The sequence below is a fragment of the Aulonocara sp. 'chitande type north' Nkhata Bay genome, linkage group LG3 (genome assembly GCF_057382095.1).
Source record: "Aulonocara sp. 'chitande type north' Nkhata Bay isolate Kocher_YH1m ecotype deep benthic linkage group LG3, A_spYH_male_GT1.1, whole genome shotgun sequence".
NCBI classification, from domain to species: Eukaryota; Metazoa; Chordata; class Actinopteri; order Cichliformes; family Cichlidae; genus Aulonocara; species Aulonocara sp. 'chitande type north' Nkhata Bay.
Genome location: NC_141346.1, coordinates 23,199,202 through 23,220,113, shown reverse-complemented (window position 1 = coordinate 23,220,113; position 20,912 = coordinate 23,199,202). Strand labels below are relative to the sequence as shown.

The 20,912-nt window shown below is 37.9% G+C and overlaps 2 protein-coding genes across 2 annotated transcripts; one reads left to right on the top strand and one right to left on the bottom strand.

Annotated features, from left to right (window-relative positions):
- The first annotated feature begins 4,317 nt into the window (after nt 1-4,317).
- On the top strand, nt 4,318-7,652 carry LOC147334628 (low affinity immunoglobulin gamma Fc region receptor II-like). The gene is made up of 4 exons (XM_086285973.1): nt 4,318-4,381; nt 6,045-6,299; nt 6,725-6,970; nt 7,132-7,652. Exons 1-4 carry the CDS (start codon nt 4,318-4,320, stop codon nt 7,278-7,280), a joined length of 714 nt encoding a protein of 237 aa, XP_086142099.1. The 3' UTR covers nt 7,281-7,652.
- A 3,107-nt stretch (nt 7,653-10,759) lies between these two features.
- Nucleotides 10,760-16,116, bottom strand: LOC147334627 (butyrophilin subfamily 3 member A2-like). Its single transcript, XM_086273568.1, has 9 exons — nt 15,438-16,116; nt 14,777-15,118; nt 14,179-14,472; nt 13,961-14,086; nt 13,587-13,705; nt 12,487-12,603; nt 11,455-11,613; nt 11,138-11,245; nt 10,760-11,043 (listed from the first exon to the last, which is right to left on the bottom strand). The coding sequence occupies exons 1-9, from the start codon at nt 15,499-15,501 to the stop codon at nt 10,891-10,893; spliced, it is 1,482 nt and encodes a 493-aa protein (XP_086129694.1). The 5' UTR covers nt 15,502-16,116; the 3' UTR covers nt 10,760-10,890.
- Nucleotides 16,117-20,912: the final 4,796 nt, after the last annotated feature.

Sequence of the window (20,912 nt, the reverse complement as noted above, 5' to 3'; positions counted from 1 at the left end):
GTGAGTCCAGTTCCTTGGTGACAGTGGGAAGGAAAAACTCCCATTTAAGAGGAAGAAACCTCCATCAGAACCAGGCTCAGGGAGGGGTGGACATCTGCTGTGACCAGTTGGGGGTATAACAACATTCAAGTTACACATTTTAAAATTGCTTTTTTCCGACTTACACACACACATGCACATATGGGTGCCTTGCAATTTGCTTTGTCACACCAGCTGTTGGTGTAAACATAAATGTAAAATAATTCTTTAAAAATAAAAATCAAATCAGAAAGCACAGCACTCATTTTTGGGCTGTTCCTTGACTTGTTTCTGTTCCGTGTCCTGTGTACTTACTGTTTGTTTGTATATTTGTCTTTTTGGCTGCTGTTACAACCAAATTCCCCCTTGTGGGACAATTAAAGGATTATTCTATTCTATTCTTCAATTCTATTTTCATTGATTACCACGTGATTACAGTTCCTTTTCTCAAACCTAATAAAATAATAAGTGTGTGTAAGCATTACGTGTGCGAACCTCACTGGTGAACAAATTAAAACCTTCTCCATTTTGATCTGCAAGGTCTGATTTTTTTTCTCAGTTTCCTCTTTGTTCTGTTTCTTCTCCTGGAGTTGAATAAAAAGTGAAAAGACTCATGAGAGCAGATTATACACTTGTTGTCATGGTCTTTGTCTTTTTGTTTGTTTATTATTGCTTTGATCTTAAATACTGTGTTATGTTTCCTCCCCAAAACCTATAAGGAAATCATATTTCAGTTCTGCTTATAAAATAAAAGATTTGATCAAAAGTTAGTCAGTTAACGCGTTATTAAGGTACAGGGAGGTTTTCATCTTTATTGGGGAAAGAATTCAAACATAAATTTTAAAAAAATCTAATCTTTATCAAACTGCATTTCAAAGGACAACAAATACATTAAACTAATCTTGTTTTATATATTGCCTAATTACACTGGATTTCATTGTCACTAGCAGAGATGGGTAGTAACTATGGGCAGAAATCTGTGCCATCAGAAACTGAATTTGAATAAGTTAAATTTGAATTTGAATTGCTCAGATTGAATTTGAATTGTAACTTGAATAAATGCTTTTGAAAACTGAATTTGAATTAGTCTAATTTGAAATTGAATTTATGGTTTGAAAATGATCATCACTAAATTGAAATTGAATTTTATATTTTGAAAATGAATTGATTTGCTTTGAAACTGGATTTTATCCTTTAAAATTTCAGCTCTCGAATAATTTCAGTTTCACTTCTCACCATTCAGTTTCAGTTCTACAATTCAATTTCAGTTCCAAAATTCAGTTTTTTGGAACTTACATCCGGTTCCGGTTCAAGCGCAGATTACTAGATCTACATTTTAGCAGCGGACCGAAAGTGTCACTGACGGGAATCTACAGCGTCTTGAGCTGAATTAAGACTTCAGAACTCATTCGTCATGTCGAATGACCAGCGGATAAACTCTCAGGTTGGTTATAAATGTATTACATGTATAAGAACAAGCGTCATGTTAACAAATGATAGCCGTAAGGTAACTTTTATGCTTATTGTAGCTGCTAGCTAAAAACGCTAATTTAGCGTAGTTTAACCTGAATTCAGCTTTGACAAACAAATATGATCGACGTTCTAGTAGAATTCCAAAGTTGTCATCTTGTACCCTGTCAGAGTACCCCCTCTGTATGCTTGCAGAGACCCCTACAGTAGGGAAACATGCAAAACAGTGTCCAAACCTTTGTGTTTTAGCTTTATTTATGTCTTACACAGCATCCCAACTCTTTAGCTAACTTAATAACTTTAGCAAAAGTGAATTGTTAGTCTAATTCATTAGTGCAGCATTGCTGGATCACCTCTGTTTGAAGTGATATATACTATGATATACAACTATCACTGAAATATGGTATCACTGTGGGGCTGTATACTGTTGATCTAAAGTGGAATTACCCTGTGGAAACAGGAATTTGCCATTTTAGAGCATTTTGAATTGTTAGAAGATTAAGTCAAATATCTGCAATTTCAAAGGGCCATTACTATGAAAGGCAAAATCAGACTGACTTGATATTGATATGGTATCACTGTGAAAAAGACTGTGGTTGGAAAGTGTTGGTTAAAGTTCAAATAGTATTTGGAAATACGACTTTTGCTTTTAAGAGCATTATTAAGTCATTGAAAGAGTAGTTCAAAAATGAAGATTCACAGGGCTTTTACTTTGAAATCCAAAATAAGATGGCCTTGATGACAGGGCACAATTAGGGTACAAGGCTGTGTCATATAGATCTAACATTAGAGTTTGTAAAAAAAAAAAAAAAAGCCTAAATTATATGTTATTATGTTCTTAACATATCTGTTAATTCACTCGAAGTTGGCTTTTATTTTGAAATCCGGTTTCCACATCCATTCCCGTAATACTTTGAATACACAGGGAACGTAAAATAAACTGGAGGCTGGCTTGACTGCAAGTCTCGAATTGGAGGCTGGCTTGACACCAGTGATCTTCACATATCTTCCTCCAAGCTCGGTCCTTTTTATTCCTGTCTCGGTACAGAAAGCAGCTGGTGTCGTACGGCTCCGGGTTGTTTGCTACGGCATTGATTGGCCTTCCCTCCATTGAAGTATGAGGGCTTTGGCTGGATCTGCCCCTTTGACCTAGGTCACAGCCACGTCACCAGGCTCCTGATTGGTTGTCGCGGCGCGATTTGACGCTGGAGTTCAGATTTTTCCAACTCGAGCGGTAGACGCGAAACGCGTGTATGCACAAAATGCAACACAGAAACTCACGCGCGTGGTTTTATTCGCGAGTCAAATGCGCCAGACGTGCTACACTGACGCGCATTTCATGCGTTTTGGCGTTTTCGCGACGCAAATCTGCTTCCGAATTTTCGCGGGACCCGCAATCGCGGGTCATCGCGCTTTTCCATTGACTTTTGTTTTTGCTCACAGGTGGTTTTGAGTGTTTTCCTTATAAAATGCTGCTTTTACCATTTCTTCCCGCAGTAATTATTCAGGAAGAAAACCAAACATTGCAGATATTTTTATCGTAACTCTGGTTTTATGTGGCCTATCAACACAATTTAAAAACTGGTATAAAGTCCACACTTTTTCCATCAGTTGTTCCGTCTGTCCTGCTCACATCTCTAATGGTTGTACACATTGTCATTAACATGGCTTCAGTCCAAATCAGCCACACCGCTTTGCTAGCTAAAACACCAGTGTCGGCACATAAGGAAGCTGTCATAGCCTGTCAATGACGTTGATTAACTGCATATATATGAATGTGAATCGCATTATTGGCTGGACTATGGGATAAGGTGGCATCGTTCTAATCCCATACTGGAGCAGCCAGTCACCAACTAACACTGCAAAACAGAATTGTTAAATTTTTAATTTTCAATTCAGGTTAATTTTTTTTTTGTGCGCAACACAGATTTTCTGTGCACAGAAACCGTGCCAGCAGTGTGCAATTGCGCACGCGCGCAGCTTAGAGTGAACATTGGTGATATTTACAAAGGCTACAACCACCAAGTACCTGCAGAGGGTCAGGCAAGTCCTGAGGAGTCAGCTGAATGGTAAGAACAAGATCTGGGCCATCAACACGTACGTCCTGCCCGTGATCAGGTACCCTGCTGGGGTAATAGGCTGGCCAAAGGATATTGTAATCTGTAATATGCTTGTAATATGCTCAGATTTATGGAAAAATAGGCTGTTAAGATTCAAACTTCTTGTTAATCAAAGTATAATGCCGGAAAAATATTAATTTATCAGGTTAACACTCATTGTTGAATCTGGTTAGATCAGGTATACAGTGTGTCAAATGCTGAACTTTGAGCCTGTTATAAAATAATAGAGCTGAAACCATATCTGTCTTTATGGTGTTCAAAAAGGGGGAAACATTCACATGTGATGTGTTATCTCAGCTATCATACTCAAGGTGGCAGCACAGGACTGATTTGTTACACACTGATTCTCAGGATTGTTTTATATCATCTGTGTGAAATGCACTTCACACACATACACACACACACAGATTTCTTTATCGCCAGATGCCACGTTTATTTTTAGTTTTCATTTGTTGTGACAGTCTGACAGCTCCGGTCTCAGCTGATTCTCAGCTTCCCCTCTGCTTAAATAATATTACGTACTGGCAATTATAACTTAAACAATCGTTTGTATATCAGATTTCAAACAAAGTATATGCAGCAGAAATATGTCTCTGTCCTGAGACTTAGTGGAGCTCAAAGACAGAGATCTAAAAATTTTTTTTATTCATTTGTTGACATAAAATAACTCATCAACTTCTTCAGGTATCAGTGGTTCAGTGTACGGAGTATGCAGATGGGAGTTGAACAGCTGAGCCTGAAGAAGAGGTTTGATCTGTTTGACCTGGCAGCAGGTCGGCAGATCAGTGATTTCGTAGACTTACAGTATACGTACAAAGGGTCTGCCTGCACCAATTACATGTTTGCTAAAATAACACAAACACATTCTTTTCTGTTAGAAGTGAAGTGAACTATCTAATACTAGCAAAGTCAAGCAGTTTCTTTTATGTGGACCTAACTACGAGTTTCATTTCCACCCGTCTCCCTTTCTTTTTAAACTTAGGCTCCTATTATCACTTTTAACAGAAGCATCCTACCATCTTACTGCTCAGCATCAGCTAGCAGCACCTGGACCAAACCAAATCATGAAATAAGGAGGGGGAGGCGGGGTCAGAGTGACTGGATTTATTGTTTGCTGCAAAAAAACAAAACAAAACTAATGCTAGGAAACAAAACTCTTTCTAAGTACCTCGTGAAGCAAAAATAAAAAAGACTAATTGAATGTTCACCTGTGTTCTAGATTCCAGTCAGTCACAGGCCCTTAGAATCATCATCACTCAGTGTTTGAATACAAACAAGGCTGAAAAACGGTTATGTTTGATTTGTCATATAGGAAACAGCTAATCACATGTAATAAAAACAATAGAGTATGTGGTTTAAAGAGACTTCACATGTGAGACATTTATAAATACAGTTTATACTTTGAATAAATATAGATGATGCATTCTCAGTCTTTCTTACTCTGACTGAGTGCTCATAGCTGTTTTTACTACAAGCCTCATTGATACAATCACACAGACGTTCATAGAGCATTTGGTGTTTAAGCAGTTTAACATTCACTCACACTCTGGTGGATGCATTTGGGCAACATGGCGTTTAATATCTTTCTTAAGGACACTTTGACGTGCAGACTGCAGTAGAGGTCAATATTAATCTTAAACTGCTGTTTGATCTGCAGATTGAATTTAAAGGAAGCGATAAATACTCAAAACCTAAAACAAAGACACAAATATATTGTAACTCATCTGTATGTAAAGAATAGTTTCAGCTGGACTTGTTTTTGCAGTTCATGGTCAGTATCAAACTTCTAACTGCTCTCTTTGTCCTCAGACTGCTCTCTGGTAGAACCACAGTGAGTCAGGCTTCATGTTATTGAAGTCAAACTGCAGGAAGAAGAAGTTTTCATCTGCAGTACAGAGCAGCTGTATTTCAGGCTCAGACATTCAGCTGCAGGACAACATGAAGATTACAGCTGTCTGCTTCACAATGTGTGAGTTCTCTGGTTTTACATATTTCTGTGTACTTGAATAAAACTTCCACAAATTGTTTTAACAGCATTAACATTGGAAACTTATTTAATTACAGTGTTTCTGTCAATCTGGTCGTTGTCATGTTTGTCAGTATGTTCACAGTTTGCATTAAATAAAACTCACTGAAGGTCTGACAGATTAAAATGTCATCATTTATAAATATTCAGCAGGAGGTCGTGTGCAGAAGTTCATTTGTAACTGAGTTTATATTTGCAGTAACAAACTCTTTGGCTGATAATTTCTTTAATTTTTCAGTGTTGCTTGTATTTATTCTGCTGGCCGCACATGTTGAAAACAGGGGTAAGCAGCTGAGCAAGTTTCTCTCTTAAATCACACAATTTTGTCAACAAACCTTTGTTTACTACAAAATTGATTGATTGTTCCTTTACTCTATACAGTAACTTCATTTGATGTCTTTCTGGTTAAGATGCTGCGTTTCGCATCGTCCCAAAAAGACTGCAGTTCTTTGAGCTGGAGTCTGTCTTCTTTCACTGTGAGGGTCTTGATGGAGCTTCTCAGTTAAAAGGGATCAGAAATACAGAAATACTCATTTCAGTGTGTGATGAGAGCTCACCAACACTACTGTGTGCGATTCATCGAGCCTATGCAACAGACAGCGGTGAATACTGGTGTGAGACTGGAGCAGGAGAGAAAAGCATCAGTGTCAACATCACCATAACTCGTACGTTTAACACTCAAGTGACCGAAATATTTTATTATGACGTCATTTATAACCTGATGGATTTATGTCATTCAGAAACATTTTATAACATAAAAATGTTCTATTGTTATCTATAACTATAGTATTCGGAACTATTATTAGTATTATTTATTGTAAACAGCATTTAACTTACTTATTTTAATGAATCATAATGATTCCATTCAAATGTTGCCGCAATATTGATGAATCAAGCCACAGTATTTGTTCAGTCTTATGTACTATTAATAAAAATTAACATTAAAATGAGTGACTATCAATGAGTCCAAAACGTCGTTACCATGGCAGCTGTTAACTAAAAAATTGTTCCACTTATTATTTCAGTGTTTTGCTTGCTTGGTTTGAAATGTTACAGATTTCTGTATCAGATAAAAAGTCTTGTTTTTCAGCTGGTTCTGTTGTCCTAGAGAGTCCTGTTGTCCCTGTCAAGGAGGGAAACAATGTGACTCTGCGCTGCAGGAACAAGACAAAGACTTCAAACCTCACAGCTGATTTCTATAAAGATGGCTTCCTCATCGGGAACAGCTACACAGGAGAGATGAGCATCCACAAAGTTTCCAGGTCTGATGAAGGACTCTACAAGTGTAAGATGTTTGATGCTGGAGAATCACCAGAGAGCTTGTTGACTGTCACAGGTACAAATTCAGACATTTTAAATCAGAAATTAAGAGCTAGAATAAATGATAATTTTAGAGTGTAGCTAAATATAATTAAGTGGAGACAATCAGTTTTCCCATTCTGTCATTTAAAGGTGAACCTTATTTGTTTTACAGCAGATGTATTTTTATCATTGCAGCACTTCACAGAGAGACCTGCTCATCTTCTTGTTCTGCCCTCCAGGTGTTCCTAATGTTGAGGACTATTTTCACCATTGTGATGGTGGTTCTGCTGCTTTTGTTAGTGGGATTACTTCACTTTGGAAAACTCAGTGTTACACAGACATAAATGGTATTTGTATATAAAGATGACTGATGGAGAATGTTCTGGAAGTTTTAACATTTAGATAATAAAACAGTGCAGTAAACTGGACAATTATAAGAGTTACACTATGACGGGTGATTGCAAATATTGTAAAAAATACTTCGACTTCAGTTTTTTTTTACTATATACTTTTTTCCTTTTTTATTGCTTTGACTTTGTTGGTTGCTGTTAAACTTGTCATGCACAGAAGAGTTTAAAACCACAGGCCTGCTGAGCATGTTTAAAGACCTCTCAGTATCTCAGTTTACTCAGCGTGTGATTATTTTAGATGCTGCAGACGCTCCAGTAATTTTAGCTTCTTAGATACAAACCGCATGAGAAAATGTTGGTTCACAGTAGAGTTAAAATACGTCAGCGTGATCATTTCAGTGCCAGCTTGTGGCTTAAAAATTCTACATAAGCCTTGTAGCTGCAAACATGTCAGTGTATCTTCTGCAGCTAAATAGTAAGCATGGCAAAAACAAAAACTTATATATATAAACTTATATATATATATTAACATATTTTAAAATAAAATGACCCAACAGAGGGGTGTGGATGTCAGTTACTACTTTCATTTCATTCATTCAACTTTAAATTTGTTAACTGTTTTAAAATAATTGACAAAAATATATATAAAGACAATCCCAGTGTCATCCGGATCAGCGGATCCAAGCCTCACCTGGTTTCCTCCCACGCTGTCGCCCACCTGTAAGGACATCTGCGGCTCTTCACCTGCTGGAAACTGCCCTTAACTACCTGCCCTCGATCCACAGCTCTCCTGCCCCCCCCCCCCCCCCCCCCCCCCGCGCTACAAGTAAGGCAAACCCCATTCTCACTGTTTAATCTCTCGTCGTCACAAACCTCGCCATTCACTAATTCCACTCTCTCTCCCATTTCAGGCACTTTGCCCCGTGAAACTCCCGCCGTGAACTTTCACTACTAAACTCACTGCAAACTTGTGGCTGTTGAGCATAGTGTCTGCTTTTGGGTCCATTTATGTGACACCCAGTGAAAATATCATCTATGAAAAAAGAAAGAAACAAAATATATGTTTACATACAGAAAAAGAAAAATGTGAAACATGTTTTGGAACTTAAAAAATTTAATATTAAAAGATCAAGATTGTTTTTTCCATTTCTTACTTCACTTAACTTCATTTTTTTATTATATATAAATGTTTCTGAAACACCATAACACAGATACAGCAACATTACAGTTCTATTTGTCTGACACAGAAAAATGAACACAATATTAACCCTATTAAACACACAGACACACAAAGGTTCCCAGAATAGTGCTTTAGCTCATGAGTTGTTACCTGATCAAATAATTGATTGGTTGCTTAACTAGCTTAAAATAAGTTCGAGAAAATCTTTCAAAAAAGAAAATTAACTTAATAAATCAGACACAGCAGTGAATTATCAACATATTCTTAGTTGATAAGATTTATGCATTTTCTACTTAATTAAACAAAGACTAAACCAATTTTAGTATTTGGGAAATTTAGATGGATGAGAAGAGCTTTTGCTTCACTTAACTGAGTCTTGATTGAATAAAGTGTTACAAGTTGAACAACTGATTATTTAAACATGTTACATGTTGAGCAACTTCTGGGTTGGTTTTGGTCAGATCATCTCATAAGAAATGACAGAAATCCACGGCTGCTGTGGGAAACCTGTTGGCAGAGATCAGTTAGTGTTCTTCTTTTGTGCTAATAGAATTCATCAGAGCTATAAAATCTACAGTCAAAAAACCTGGTTTAAACCAGATTTAAAGTTTTGGTCTCAACACCCTCAACAGCCATGTTATATTCGTTTGGTTTCTATAGAGCAAAATATATAGTTCAGTGATTATAAGATTAAATGTTTATCACAACTTCATCAGAATATGTTCAAGTGCATAGTGTGGAGGATGTCATAAGGCCTTGAGGCAATCAGATGTAAAACACAATATTTATAAGTGTTCATCCATCCATTCCGCTTATCCTTTTCAGGGTCGCGGGGGGCGCTGGAGCCTATCCCAGCTGTCCTAGGGCGAGAGGCGGGGTACACCCTGGACAGGTCGCCGGTCTGTCGCAGGGCCAACACACAGGGACAGACAACCATTCACACTCACATTCACACCTAGTGGCAATTTGGATTATCCAATTAACCTCTCCCCACAAGCTGCATGTCTTTGGACGGTGGGAGGAAGCCGGAGTACCCGGAGGGAACCCACGCAAACACAGGGAGAACATGCAAACTCCACACAGAAAGACCCCGGCCTGATGGTGGAATTGAACTCGGGACCTTCTTGCTGTGCGGCAACAGTGCTAACCACTACTGGTTACATTTTGCTCATTAGTTTTCTCAACCAGTTTATTTTTAGAGAGCCTATAAGGCAATAAAATATATTCTAGCTAAATTTTCCACTACCTTCAGCACTCTGGTGGGCAGTGGCGAAGATCTGGACAGTCTGCAACTTTATATTGAGGAGTGCTTCAAGCAACGTGTTATCAAGAAACCCAACAAAACATTAACTGAATTGGTACAACAGTATATTGCAGTATTCAAGTAACCTATCAAACAAACAGTGGAAAATGTTTACATGTGACAAAATTAGGAGAGACAGAAAAATCTCTGTCAACTTTACTGCCACTGGAAAGTTTCTGTAAAAAGTAATTTTATTCAATCTTTGAGAACATGACTGGAAATGAAAACATTTGTCTGTCAGTTGGCTCTGTGATCCTGCAGAGGCCTGTTTTTCCTGGGCTGGAGGGTAACTGCGTGAGTCTGAGCTGCAAAAACAAGAACACATCCTCCCACCTCCTCTCTGATTTTTATAAGGATGGACTTCTCATAGACAACAGAATAACAGGAGATATGGTGAGCCACAGTGTTTCCATATCTGATGAAGGATGGCACAAGTGCAGCATATCTGATGTTGGTGAACCACATCTTAAAACAGTGCTGCCTTCAAAGAGTGCTTTACTCAAATGCAATTATCCTGAGCACTGTTTTAACTGTTACTTTAGGATATTAGCTGTATGATGTTATGATGTTGGATGATGATATCAGGACTTGAAGTGCTCAGCCAGTCATCAGTCCAAAGTACAACAACCTGTTGTTTGTTCTACTTTGGATTCAGCGCTCTTGTCTTGATGACGTTAACTATGCTAATTACAAAACACCTCCTGTTCTATAATCTGTGCTAAAGAATGGAAAACAAAAAAATTAATGCAAATAGTCAACTAGGGAGTGGTCGCTGTGACTTATGATTTTAAAAAAATAATAATAATAATCACTTTTCAAAGTAAAACAGAAAAAAAGATCTTGAGATCTTGTAAGATTTTCTCTTTGTGAAGTTCTCACTCATGTACCTTCAGCTTTAAAACACACAGCGAAGTCTCACCATTGTCCACATCATTGCAGTTAAACTATATTTGTGATGCACCTCTAAATAATAAAGACTCCTTTTTAAAGATATTTTTATTTACATATTTTTAATTCAATAAAAACACAAAATGTTTAACTGACATAAAATAATATGAAATATATAAAATGTAATAATGCTCTTATTTAATTTATCCCTCAGAAAAGTTACTCTGATTATTTTACATGATCTTGTTTTCAAACAGCATCTGTTCTTCTCCAGTGTTGCTGATGAGGTCGATCTTCACGTCGTCTCCGATGTTCCAGTTGACCATGTTCATCCACAGCAGGACAGCATCAGGTTTAATTGGCTTCTTGATAGCATCTTGCCGTACCTGTAAATGTAACCAATAAAAAGGTCACAGATGTCCAAGTTAAAAGTAACAATAAGAGAGACTGAACGAAAAATCTAGTAACACAGAGACTCACAAGGAGTGTCTCTCCAGCTTTCAGTATAAAGTTTTCTTTAAATTCGTATGTGGCACTTTCTCTGTTGTTGATCTGTAGTTTTAACTTCCAACCTGACAAAAGTTTATTCTGTAAAAGGAAAACAAGAGAATAAAAAAGGGGGAAAATGAATGAGGCAATAATAAAGTTCAGTGTGTGTTAAATCCAAAGTGTTTATAAATGAGTGTGTTACGTCCACATAAGTGAAAAGGACCTTTTTAAAATATTTCTGAATACATGGAACATGTTGTTTGTGTTTAGGTAGTACTCATTGTTCATCAGCATGCAAGCAGCAGTACCTCACTGGAAGTGTTTTTCAGACAGATATAGCTGCCATTTGTCTCGACCTCGACCAACGTGATGTCACCTGTCTTTGAGCTGTGATTGGCTGAGCCGCTCTTATTCTGTTCCTCAAAACTGGTCTGAGATTTCTCAGGAGGTGGTTTGCTTGTGTCTGGCTGAGAGAGAGAGACGACATATGCAGATTAGTGTGTGCGAGAGGGAGAGATGGACAAGATATTTGAGCCTATGAGAAACAGTGTTTGCTAAACACAGTAAAAATATTTTGAACATTTAAAAAAATTTGATCTCCAGTTTTTATTCACTGTCCAGTTTCTCAAGAAGACGACACGACATTGGTTCTTGTCGTCTTCCTGTTTTTTCTTTAGATAACAGAAAGTTGAGTCTTTGTCTGTGTTTTTAATATAAATCTGTTTTTACACACTGAGTTTGGGTTTTTGTTTTCTTTTTAAGCATTAATAAAGTGTAAAATACATGTAAATGTGCTGCATGTTTGTTTGTTTATGGTTGAGGACAGAGCGAGGTCCCAGTAAATAAATGTGTTTGTCCTGAAGTGTTCAAAACAACAGTCTGTGTGTGTTTACTTCTTTCTTCATGTTGCTGATCTCTGCATCTTTCTTCTCCAGTTGTCGATGAGCCGCTTTCAGTTTTTCATCTGCCTCCTTCAGCTTCTCAACTGCATGTTGGTTTTTCTCACACTAACAGACAAACAGATCAACACAACGATTTAGCCTTAACTTTACTATGGGTGTGGTCGAACAGTGAGTGCTGCTGTCATTAGGAACATGAATGTTTCCAGCTGTAGCACATTGTGTCTGTTGTTTGGCAGTGTGTTTGTTCATCACTCATTTCAATGGATAATAAATCTGCTTTTGCCCGACTGGAGTTTGGATTACTTTCTTTTGAGGACAAAATGGAAACTAATGCATACATGTAAATCTGTGCATTTGTTTGTTAGTGTTAGGATAAGGTTTCTGTTAATGAATATGAGTCAACATAATGGAAATGTGGATGTTTATCTGTGTGTTTACTTCTTTCTTCATGTTGCTGATCTCTGCATCTTTCTTCTCCAGTTGCCGATGAGCCTCTTTCAGTTTTTCATCTGCCTCTTTCAGCTTCTCCTCAGCTGCATGATGGTTTTTCTCACACTAACAGACAAACAGATCAACACAAATGTTCAGCCTGAAAAGCACACCAACATTTTTTGCATTTTTTAAATGTTTTACTCATGCTCATATTTTTTTTATAACATCTTTAAGGACTGTTAAACCATAGCAGTCTGAAAACCACTGAGGCACTTGTGTTTTGTTTCAAATCTCTCTTTCTGAAAAGAGCTCGCACAGAGAATCTGACCTCTAACTGACCCTAAACTAAGGTAACTGTATATGAGAGCAAGAATAAAATATTAAAATCAAACTGAAGACTGACTGAATTAATTTTATTATCTCTCATCTATAAAGTGTCAGTGCTTTTATCAAATGTTCTCTTTAGCTTATGACAAAATATGCAAAATTTAACAGTTTTCATTTAAGAAATTAACAATATGAACCCAGGACTGTGTTGTTGCAACTATGCTAACCACCATCCTGCCTCTATAGCTTAAACATGTTAACATTATGTAAGGTTTTAATTTAAAAGTGAATACATGTGATTTTAGTTGTATCTTTTGTGGATTTGTGGAAATATGGCTTTTTAGTTACAGAAGAACTCTGGACTCTTCTTCATGAGCAACTGTGGAGATTAAGAGTGATCAGTTGCTGAGTTTTGGGAAGTGCTCCAGACTTAAGAGAAAATAGAAAAAGTTCTGTTGTGAGATTCTGCATAACAAACTGCACAATGACACATGACAAAACAAAAGATGTGAATATCAGGACGGCAGAAAAATATCATCTATTCTTATAACAGAAGATGGTAACTATTTCTCTGTCGTGTATAATTGCTCTAAAAGATTAATTTCACTGTTAGCTAACCCTGGACATGCTATTCATATATTCTTTTTATTTGTGCCATTTTCATTTTCTCTCTTTTCTTTCCACTCACACTCTTTCTTCCCCATATACATGTAACATCCTGCTTATTTTTCAAAATTTTCTGTCTGTTCATTTTCTTGTGTTTCGTTCATATCACTCACTGCAACGATGTCCTGTGACATGAGCTTATCTTGCTCTTGGTCTCTTTCAGTTTTGTCACTTTCAGGGCGGTTTGCTGTTTCTTGTTCTTTACATGCATCACAGTGAGCTCTCCTGACATCTGTTAAAAGCATAGACAAGATTACAATATGATGTTCTCTTGAGCTAAAATGATAACGCAGCATATAATCATCTCATTTTAAACTAAATTATGAAGTGCATATATTGTGCCTTATCTCATAACACACAATGATGTTTAGCTGCTTATAAAAAATAAGTGTAATTTACACAAATGTGTCTTTCTGTTGCTTCAAAACTTGTTAGAATAACTTGAGATATTAATTTAGACAGCATGGTGAATCAATTTGTGTCTTACTTGTTTTGTTTTGTCTCCAGATGAAAAAGACTCCAATCAAAATCAAGATGATGCTTACAGCCAAACTAACAGCCAAACCAATAACAATGGGAGCAGCAGAACAGGATGTGAGCTCAAAGAATTCATCTGAAACAATAAACACAGAATTACATGTTATTTCAACAGATTTTGATTTAGGCTGAATTAAGCATATCATACATTTTTTAAACGATATTTACCTGGAACATGTTTGTGTGTCTCTCTGCTCTTGCTGATTTGCTTCAGTTGGACTCTGCAGGTGATGTTGTTGCTGTGTCTCTTCTCCACAGTCACTCTGCTGCTGACAGTATAGAGGTCATCAGGACCTCTGAGGGTCTCTGTAGGTCCAGCAGAGAGGAGGTTTCCCTCACCGTCCAACCACAGCAGCTCAGGCTTTGGGTGCCAACCTTCAGATTTACACTCTAACACCACTCCTGTCTTGTCTCTGTCAATCCCTTCTAAGCTGATGACAGGTGAGGAAACAGCACTCGATGCTGGATGAAATGTACAATTTAAAATACTGATCAGTAATACAAATCAATAAAAATATATTTGCCCAAATGTAAAGATAATATTTGAATAATGGATATCTGATACAAACTTCATTCGCGCTGCCTCATTTTTTAATGATAATTCAGATTTTTTTTTATTTGGTCAATAATCATACAGTAAATATTTTCATATAATAATTATAATTCATTTCCCAGCTTGAGTAACAATCAATAACTCAAAACTGTGTTGATTCAACCTAATTTAACTGCACTTTGTACTCACAATGTATATAATTCATCCACTTACCGACCACAAGATCAATAAAAGCTTCTTCATTCTTCTCTGGGATGTGACATCTGTATCTGCCTTCATCTGCAGGTTTTACTTTGCACAGTTTCAGTGAAATGTTTCCATGTTTCAGCTCATCAGTGAACAATGATGATCGACCTTTGTAGGAGGGGTTTTTCATATTTATGAGGTCCTGACCTGCACGCCACAGAAACACAAATCTGGGGTCCAGGTCGGGTCTTGTCCACTCCAAAGTCATCGCAGCAACATTTTCTCCTGGTACCAGGTGACATGGCAAAGTGATGTCTTCTCCAGCTGTTGCAGTAATTGGCTGATTTGGACCAATCAACCGAGACTGACCTGAGAAGAAAAGATCAGATAATGAATTTATTTATGCTGACATTTTAATTTTCAAAATACTTTAATACTTTACAACAAATATGTTAATTCTTTGGAAAAATTAACCTCTGCATATTTTTCATCATGACATGTAATTTAATGATGTCACATTTAGTTACAATGTAGATACATTATTTAAATACAGTTACCAAAATTACACCTCTTAAGAAAAAAAAGTAATGAAAAATGTATATGTGCCATTTAAACAAGACAATTTGAGCCACTAATTAAAAACGCACACACAAATAATAATTGTGATCTTATATTAGAGGTTACCTACAATAATGTACAAGAAGGGCATGCAGAATGCAGTTACTGAGAGAATAAAAGGAGAGTCCACCCATCTGATGAATTATTCAGCTCTGAAATGAAAAAAAAAAAAAGAATAATTCAAAGAAATAGTCACTAATAAAACAATAACATATGGCCAAGTCAGTTTCATAATTTTACATTCAATTCAAATGCCCTTGAGGTTTAAGTGACAGTTACTTTTTGAATAATTTTTCTATTATAAATTGTAATTATGAAATGATTGACTAAAAATGTATATTATGCAACTGTTTCTTTGACAGTCTCTGATACCATGTCATAGTTGTAATTTTTGAAAGTGAAACCTATAAATTCAGACATTAAAAACATATTTATTTGAAAAACATTGATTAAATAACAATTAGTTAGTCTTCTGACACGCAGAAAATTCCAGCTTTTCCAAGCAGCTATAAACAGAAATTACTTCCAAGTCCTAATGTGTCCCTTAGCCATGCATGTAGACCTGGTACTCAGTACTAGAAGATGTATTAGATGTATTTTGTATGAGATGGTATTTTAGACAAGATATTTGGTAAGATATAAATTAGACATGAAAATTTTTTAAATAAAAATACAACATACCTGCTGCAGTGGCACTCATTTTAAAAGAACACACAATCTGACTTAGTAAATCATTACTAAGTCACCCTGAAACATCCAGGGTATACTGTATATGTGTCTGTAAAATCTTACTCAAGAACCTAGAGCCTGTTGCGAGGTAACTGATCACTGTTATAAAACAAATAGAACTACATCAAAAATTCAAATGAACAACAAGACTGTTTCTTTGTTTCTTCTTTCCACCTTATGAGCTCTCATGGAGTTGTTGTTAAGTCTGCTATAATAGTGCAGGGGGCAAAACGGCAGGTGAATTAACTTGAGGGGCTGAAATTGAAAATTTGAAATAAGAGAACTCTCTGTTGTACAGTTGCTGTTCATTTCTTGTCTTATTGTAGTGGTGGAAGGTAACATCAACATGATGTAGGTGGAGTACATAGTTAAATTTTATTTGAATTCAGAGCTAAATAAGTGACCTTTAGTTGACTGGTGTGCCAGTGAAAGCTACTTTTAGCAAAAAGCTGTCGGCTGGCCTTTACCTTAATTTGTTTTGCCTACAGTGTTTTTGATCTTGGTTAACTTTTCATTAAATTATTTGCAATAATAATATATTGCTGATAATGCTGCATTAAAGTTACAGTACAATCACAAAGTCTGTGCATCAGTTTTATAGTTCAGTGTTAGTATGTTTTTTCTTTTTGCCATAGTATGGTAACAATTCACGGATATGAATTTCTAAACACGCTTTGTTAGCATTAGATGACAGAATCCTGGCATTAGAAAGTGTGGCATTAGAGAGAAGTCACCATTTTGAACTTTCCATTTAAGCTTCTTATCCACGACTCAAAAGCTAAACATGGGGGGCCCAAAATGAAAGAAACTAATTGGTCATGTCACAGTAGCTTAAATTTGTCTTTTTTTTTGGTACATCAATTATTGGAATAAAACTTTAACCTCATCATTTTCAAATCTTGACTCAAAGCCAGTTCTTGAGACGAATATATGGCACCTATGTTTGACCTGGTTCTGTCTCTTGCTCTGTCTATGTGATTGTTTATTTGAAAATGTTTAATCAGTATTGCTTTTACATTTATGTCCGGTGTCACATCGTTGCAGACATATAATTGCCATCCACTACTAAATTTGACATGGATCGTTTCCCGACTCAGCAAAAGGGTTTGTTTTTCCCCCGCCACCAGAGAACAGGATGGACCTCAGCATACCTCAGTTGCTGCCATTCAGGTACGTCTCTGAAATCTTGCCAGAGAAAGCGGAGCACGAATGCAAGTGCCACTCATCATACATTGTCAGATTGGCATACCATATATGTATCACAAAGTGACAGCTATATTTTTAGGATAACTATACATTGGAGACGAGCAGTATTCCTATCTTCTTATGTTAAAAAAAACCTAATGTGTGTACACTGACAATGTTGAAAAGGAAAGTTTAGCGGTGCAGCAGAAGAGGACGTAAGCCAAGGCTCACAGGTGGCTTGGCAGGTGGCCGGCATGCAGGACCACACAACGTGCTCACCCCTGGCAGAAATGAAGCAGTTCTCCCTTCTGGTGAGCCCGCCGTTGGATGGGATGGAATGGTGACTCCAACATGGGCTAGGCAAGCCCCTCTGGCATGCTGCCCTCCAGCTCGGGCAAATCAGGTCCCTCTGAATGCTGTCTACAGGCTTGAGCAGAGACGGTTCCTCCCGTGCACAACAGCAATAGTAATAAAGTACCTAATTACTTTTGAAAATAATTAATCAGTAAAGTAACCAGATTACTTTCTTTAAGAAGTAATTGATAATTAGTAACTAATTACTATTTTCAAATAACTTGAACAACACTGCTCATGGGTGCCTTTGATATAGTCAATTATAATACTTATAATAGGCTTAAGGTTTTGACTGGTGTTTCTGGTTCAGCCCTTGAATGGCGTTTCTCCTATTTATCTGGAAGGACATTCTCTATTAGGGTGAACAGCTTCTCCTCCTACCCTGCTTGTTTGACCTGTGAGGTCCCTCAGAGTTCAATCCTAGGTCCATTATTATTCTCATTTGACATGCTTCATGAAGCCGGCATCATTTAATCCTTCTCTTTTCTCTGTTTGACCATTTTATGGTAATGACATTTAATTGTACATGTCTTTTAAACCTCACCAGTTGGGTTGTCCAGCTAGGACAGGCTAGGATAGGCAGTTCAACCTACTTCATTGTTTGGATTAGGGTTGTTGCTTGATTAGTGACCAGCCACCAAAAAATTCCCTTGTTTTAAACTCTGACAACACCGAAACCATGATTATAGCTCTACCCGATATACACTCAAGGATCAGTCAAAAACTGAGACAAACGAGTCACTGCGAACCTGTCTGATCAGTTTCTTCCTTGGTGTATTTAGCAGATAAACACGGAGCACAACGGACACAGGGTCGGTTGACCTTGATTGCATATTGCATCAGGTCCGAGTGTCAGGTGAACTGAACTTCATGTAAGAAGTTATGACCTGCAGTCTATCTGGGTCAGATACCATGTGACATGTCTGTGAACTATCAGGGTGCTGTTGTGGTGCTTTGAACATGTATTTTTGGGGGGTGAAAAAATACATGTTGTGTTTATTTAATTAATAATATTATTTTGATGAATAAATATCGCCACATGTGCCTCGCTGTGATCTTATTTTGTTTATTTTTTTGTCATTAGATATTAAAACAACATACATTATATATAATAATATACAAAACAATCTTATAATAGGTTAGGAGTATGCTTGTGCTGTGAGTTCCCTGCCTCCACATCATTATGTAATTAATCAGGCTTAACAGGTTTGTTTAAACATAGCATAACTTATATGTGTCATGTATTATGCTTGTTTTAAACCTGTCTTGCATACAGTTCCCTCCAATGATATTAAACAAATATGCTACTTGTAGTGAACTCTTTTCCTATTTGTAAACCTCATTTCAGTTGGGTATGTACTATGTAACCTTCAAAAGCAACTTAAATATTTGAATGAGTTATTGCAGTGTCTAAGTGTAATTCAGAATCACAGATTTTAATATAATACATCAGGGTCTGGGTTCTGTTTCCCCCTCTGGGGGCGAGGGTACCTGGACCCGGGGTATAGAGTATATTTGGGGAGTGTGATTGTGTGTACATGTCCATTTATGTCTATCCTTACGTTGGGTGAGTGCTGAGTGTTTGTATATGTGTGCATGAGGGTGGGAACGCATGTTTGTGTCTGTATGTGCCTGTTTTCTGTGTTTATATGTCAGGTCGGGTCTTAGACTCCACCTCTCTGGGAACTCCCAGGCCCTCCAAGGCCTATCTCACCTCACCACACTCCCTGCTGGTGACTGATGCCCTCAGGGGTCGGTGCATTGGTGGTTCTTGGTGTCCGGGGCTGGGCGCTCAGGTATGTATCGGCTCACTCCCGGTGGCTACTTGGCGGGGTCTGGCGCCCATTGCTCTGTCAGACCTCTTCCGGGGTGCGGGGGACCCTCGGGCCTCTGGGCCTGCGGCTTGGTTCACTCTGGCACAGCTGGTTGCCGGCAGAGCCGGCGGGCACGCCGGTGCAGCCCCCTCTGGCTTCTGCTCCGTGGCTACTGGGTGACCTCTCATCTGGGGATCTCCTCAGCCCTTCCCAGGAGGGTGGCACGGATGCCCCTCCGGTGGTCCTCCTTGGGCTCTCGCACTCTGGGGCCTCTGGATGTCTGGGGACTGGATCTCCTCTATGCCCTGGGGGACGGGGCTATGGCTCTCTACACCCTCTAGCAGACCATTACATGGGGAAACCTTTTGAATACAAGCGCGCTGATCCACACAGGTGTGCACACGGGTGTTCACTGTTCATAGACATAAACTACACCTTTATTGGCTGCTACTTCAAAGCACATTGTGCGCTGTCGGTCCTGCGTCCTGCACAACAACATTCAGTAGTTAGTATTTACTGCTGTTTACACTTAGCTAGATTAATGCGATGGTGTTGTGTTTAGTTTATTGCTTTGTTTTTTTTCATTGTTTTCTCTTCTTTTTCTCTCAACAGGTGATCCAGGAGATTTTTTTCTTTCTCTTTTTAAGTGCCCTTTCTCACTGTCCCTCTTCCCTTCTGTTTTTCTTTTCCTTCCTCTCTTTCTTTCTCCCTTTCCTATCCCCCAGTCATGTCTGTCCCATCTGTAACAACTGAAAATAAAATAAAATTAATAATAACAACAAAGGTCGATCAAATGGACCAATACGGCAATGCCATAATGATCCATTTGGCAAAATAAATCCATTGGGTATCCTTGTTGGTCTTCAGACAACAGTTCTGATGGCTAAAAAACCAAATGGGACAGGCAAAAAAATAAAAAATAAATAAATAATAATAATACATCTGTTAGGATGCCTGGGTCGTTGACCCAGGGTTTTTGAGTTTATTATATTATTTATACTTTCTAGTCTTTGGTTTCTTTGAGTTCTGTCTTATGGTTTATGTCTGCCTTCTCTAGTTGCTCTGTCTACCCTGTCAGCTGTATCCCTTTGTCTAGTTCGCGTCTCTGTGTATCCTTAGTTCCTATATCCCCGTGTCCAGTCAGTGTCTGTGTCTGCCCTGGTCCCACGTCTCTGTTCCCTCTGTTGTGCCTGCATGTGAGTCTGTGTCTTTGTTCAGTCTGTGTTATGTGTTTCCTGTTTTACTTTGAAGGTCTGTGTCTTATCTCAGTGTGTTCAGGTTACGCTTCTTTGGTCTCGTCAGTTCTGATTTGTCCCAGCTGTGTTTCCCTCCTGTTACTCATTCCCTGATTGCTCCCTCTGTGTATTTAAGCCCTGTGTTTCTCTGTGTCCGTGTCGCGATCTACCGTTTATTTTGCTGTCTGTTTTGTCAGTCCACCGGTGTTAGTTTATTTTGACTTTTTT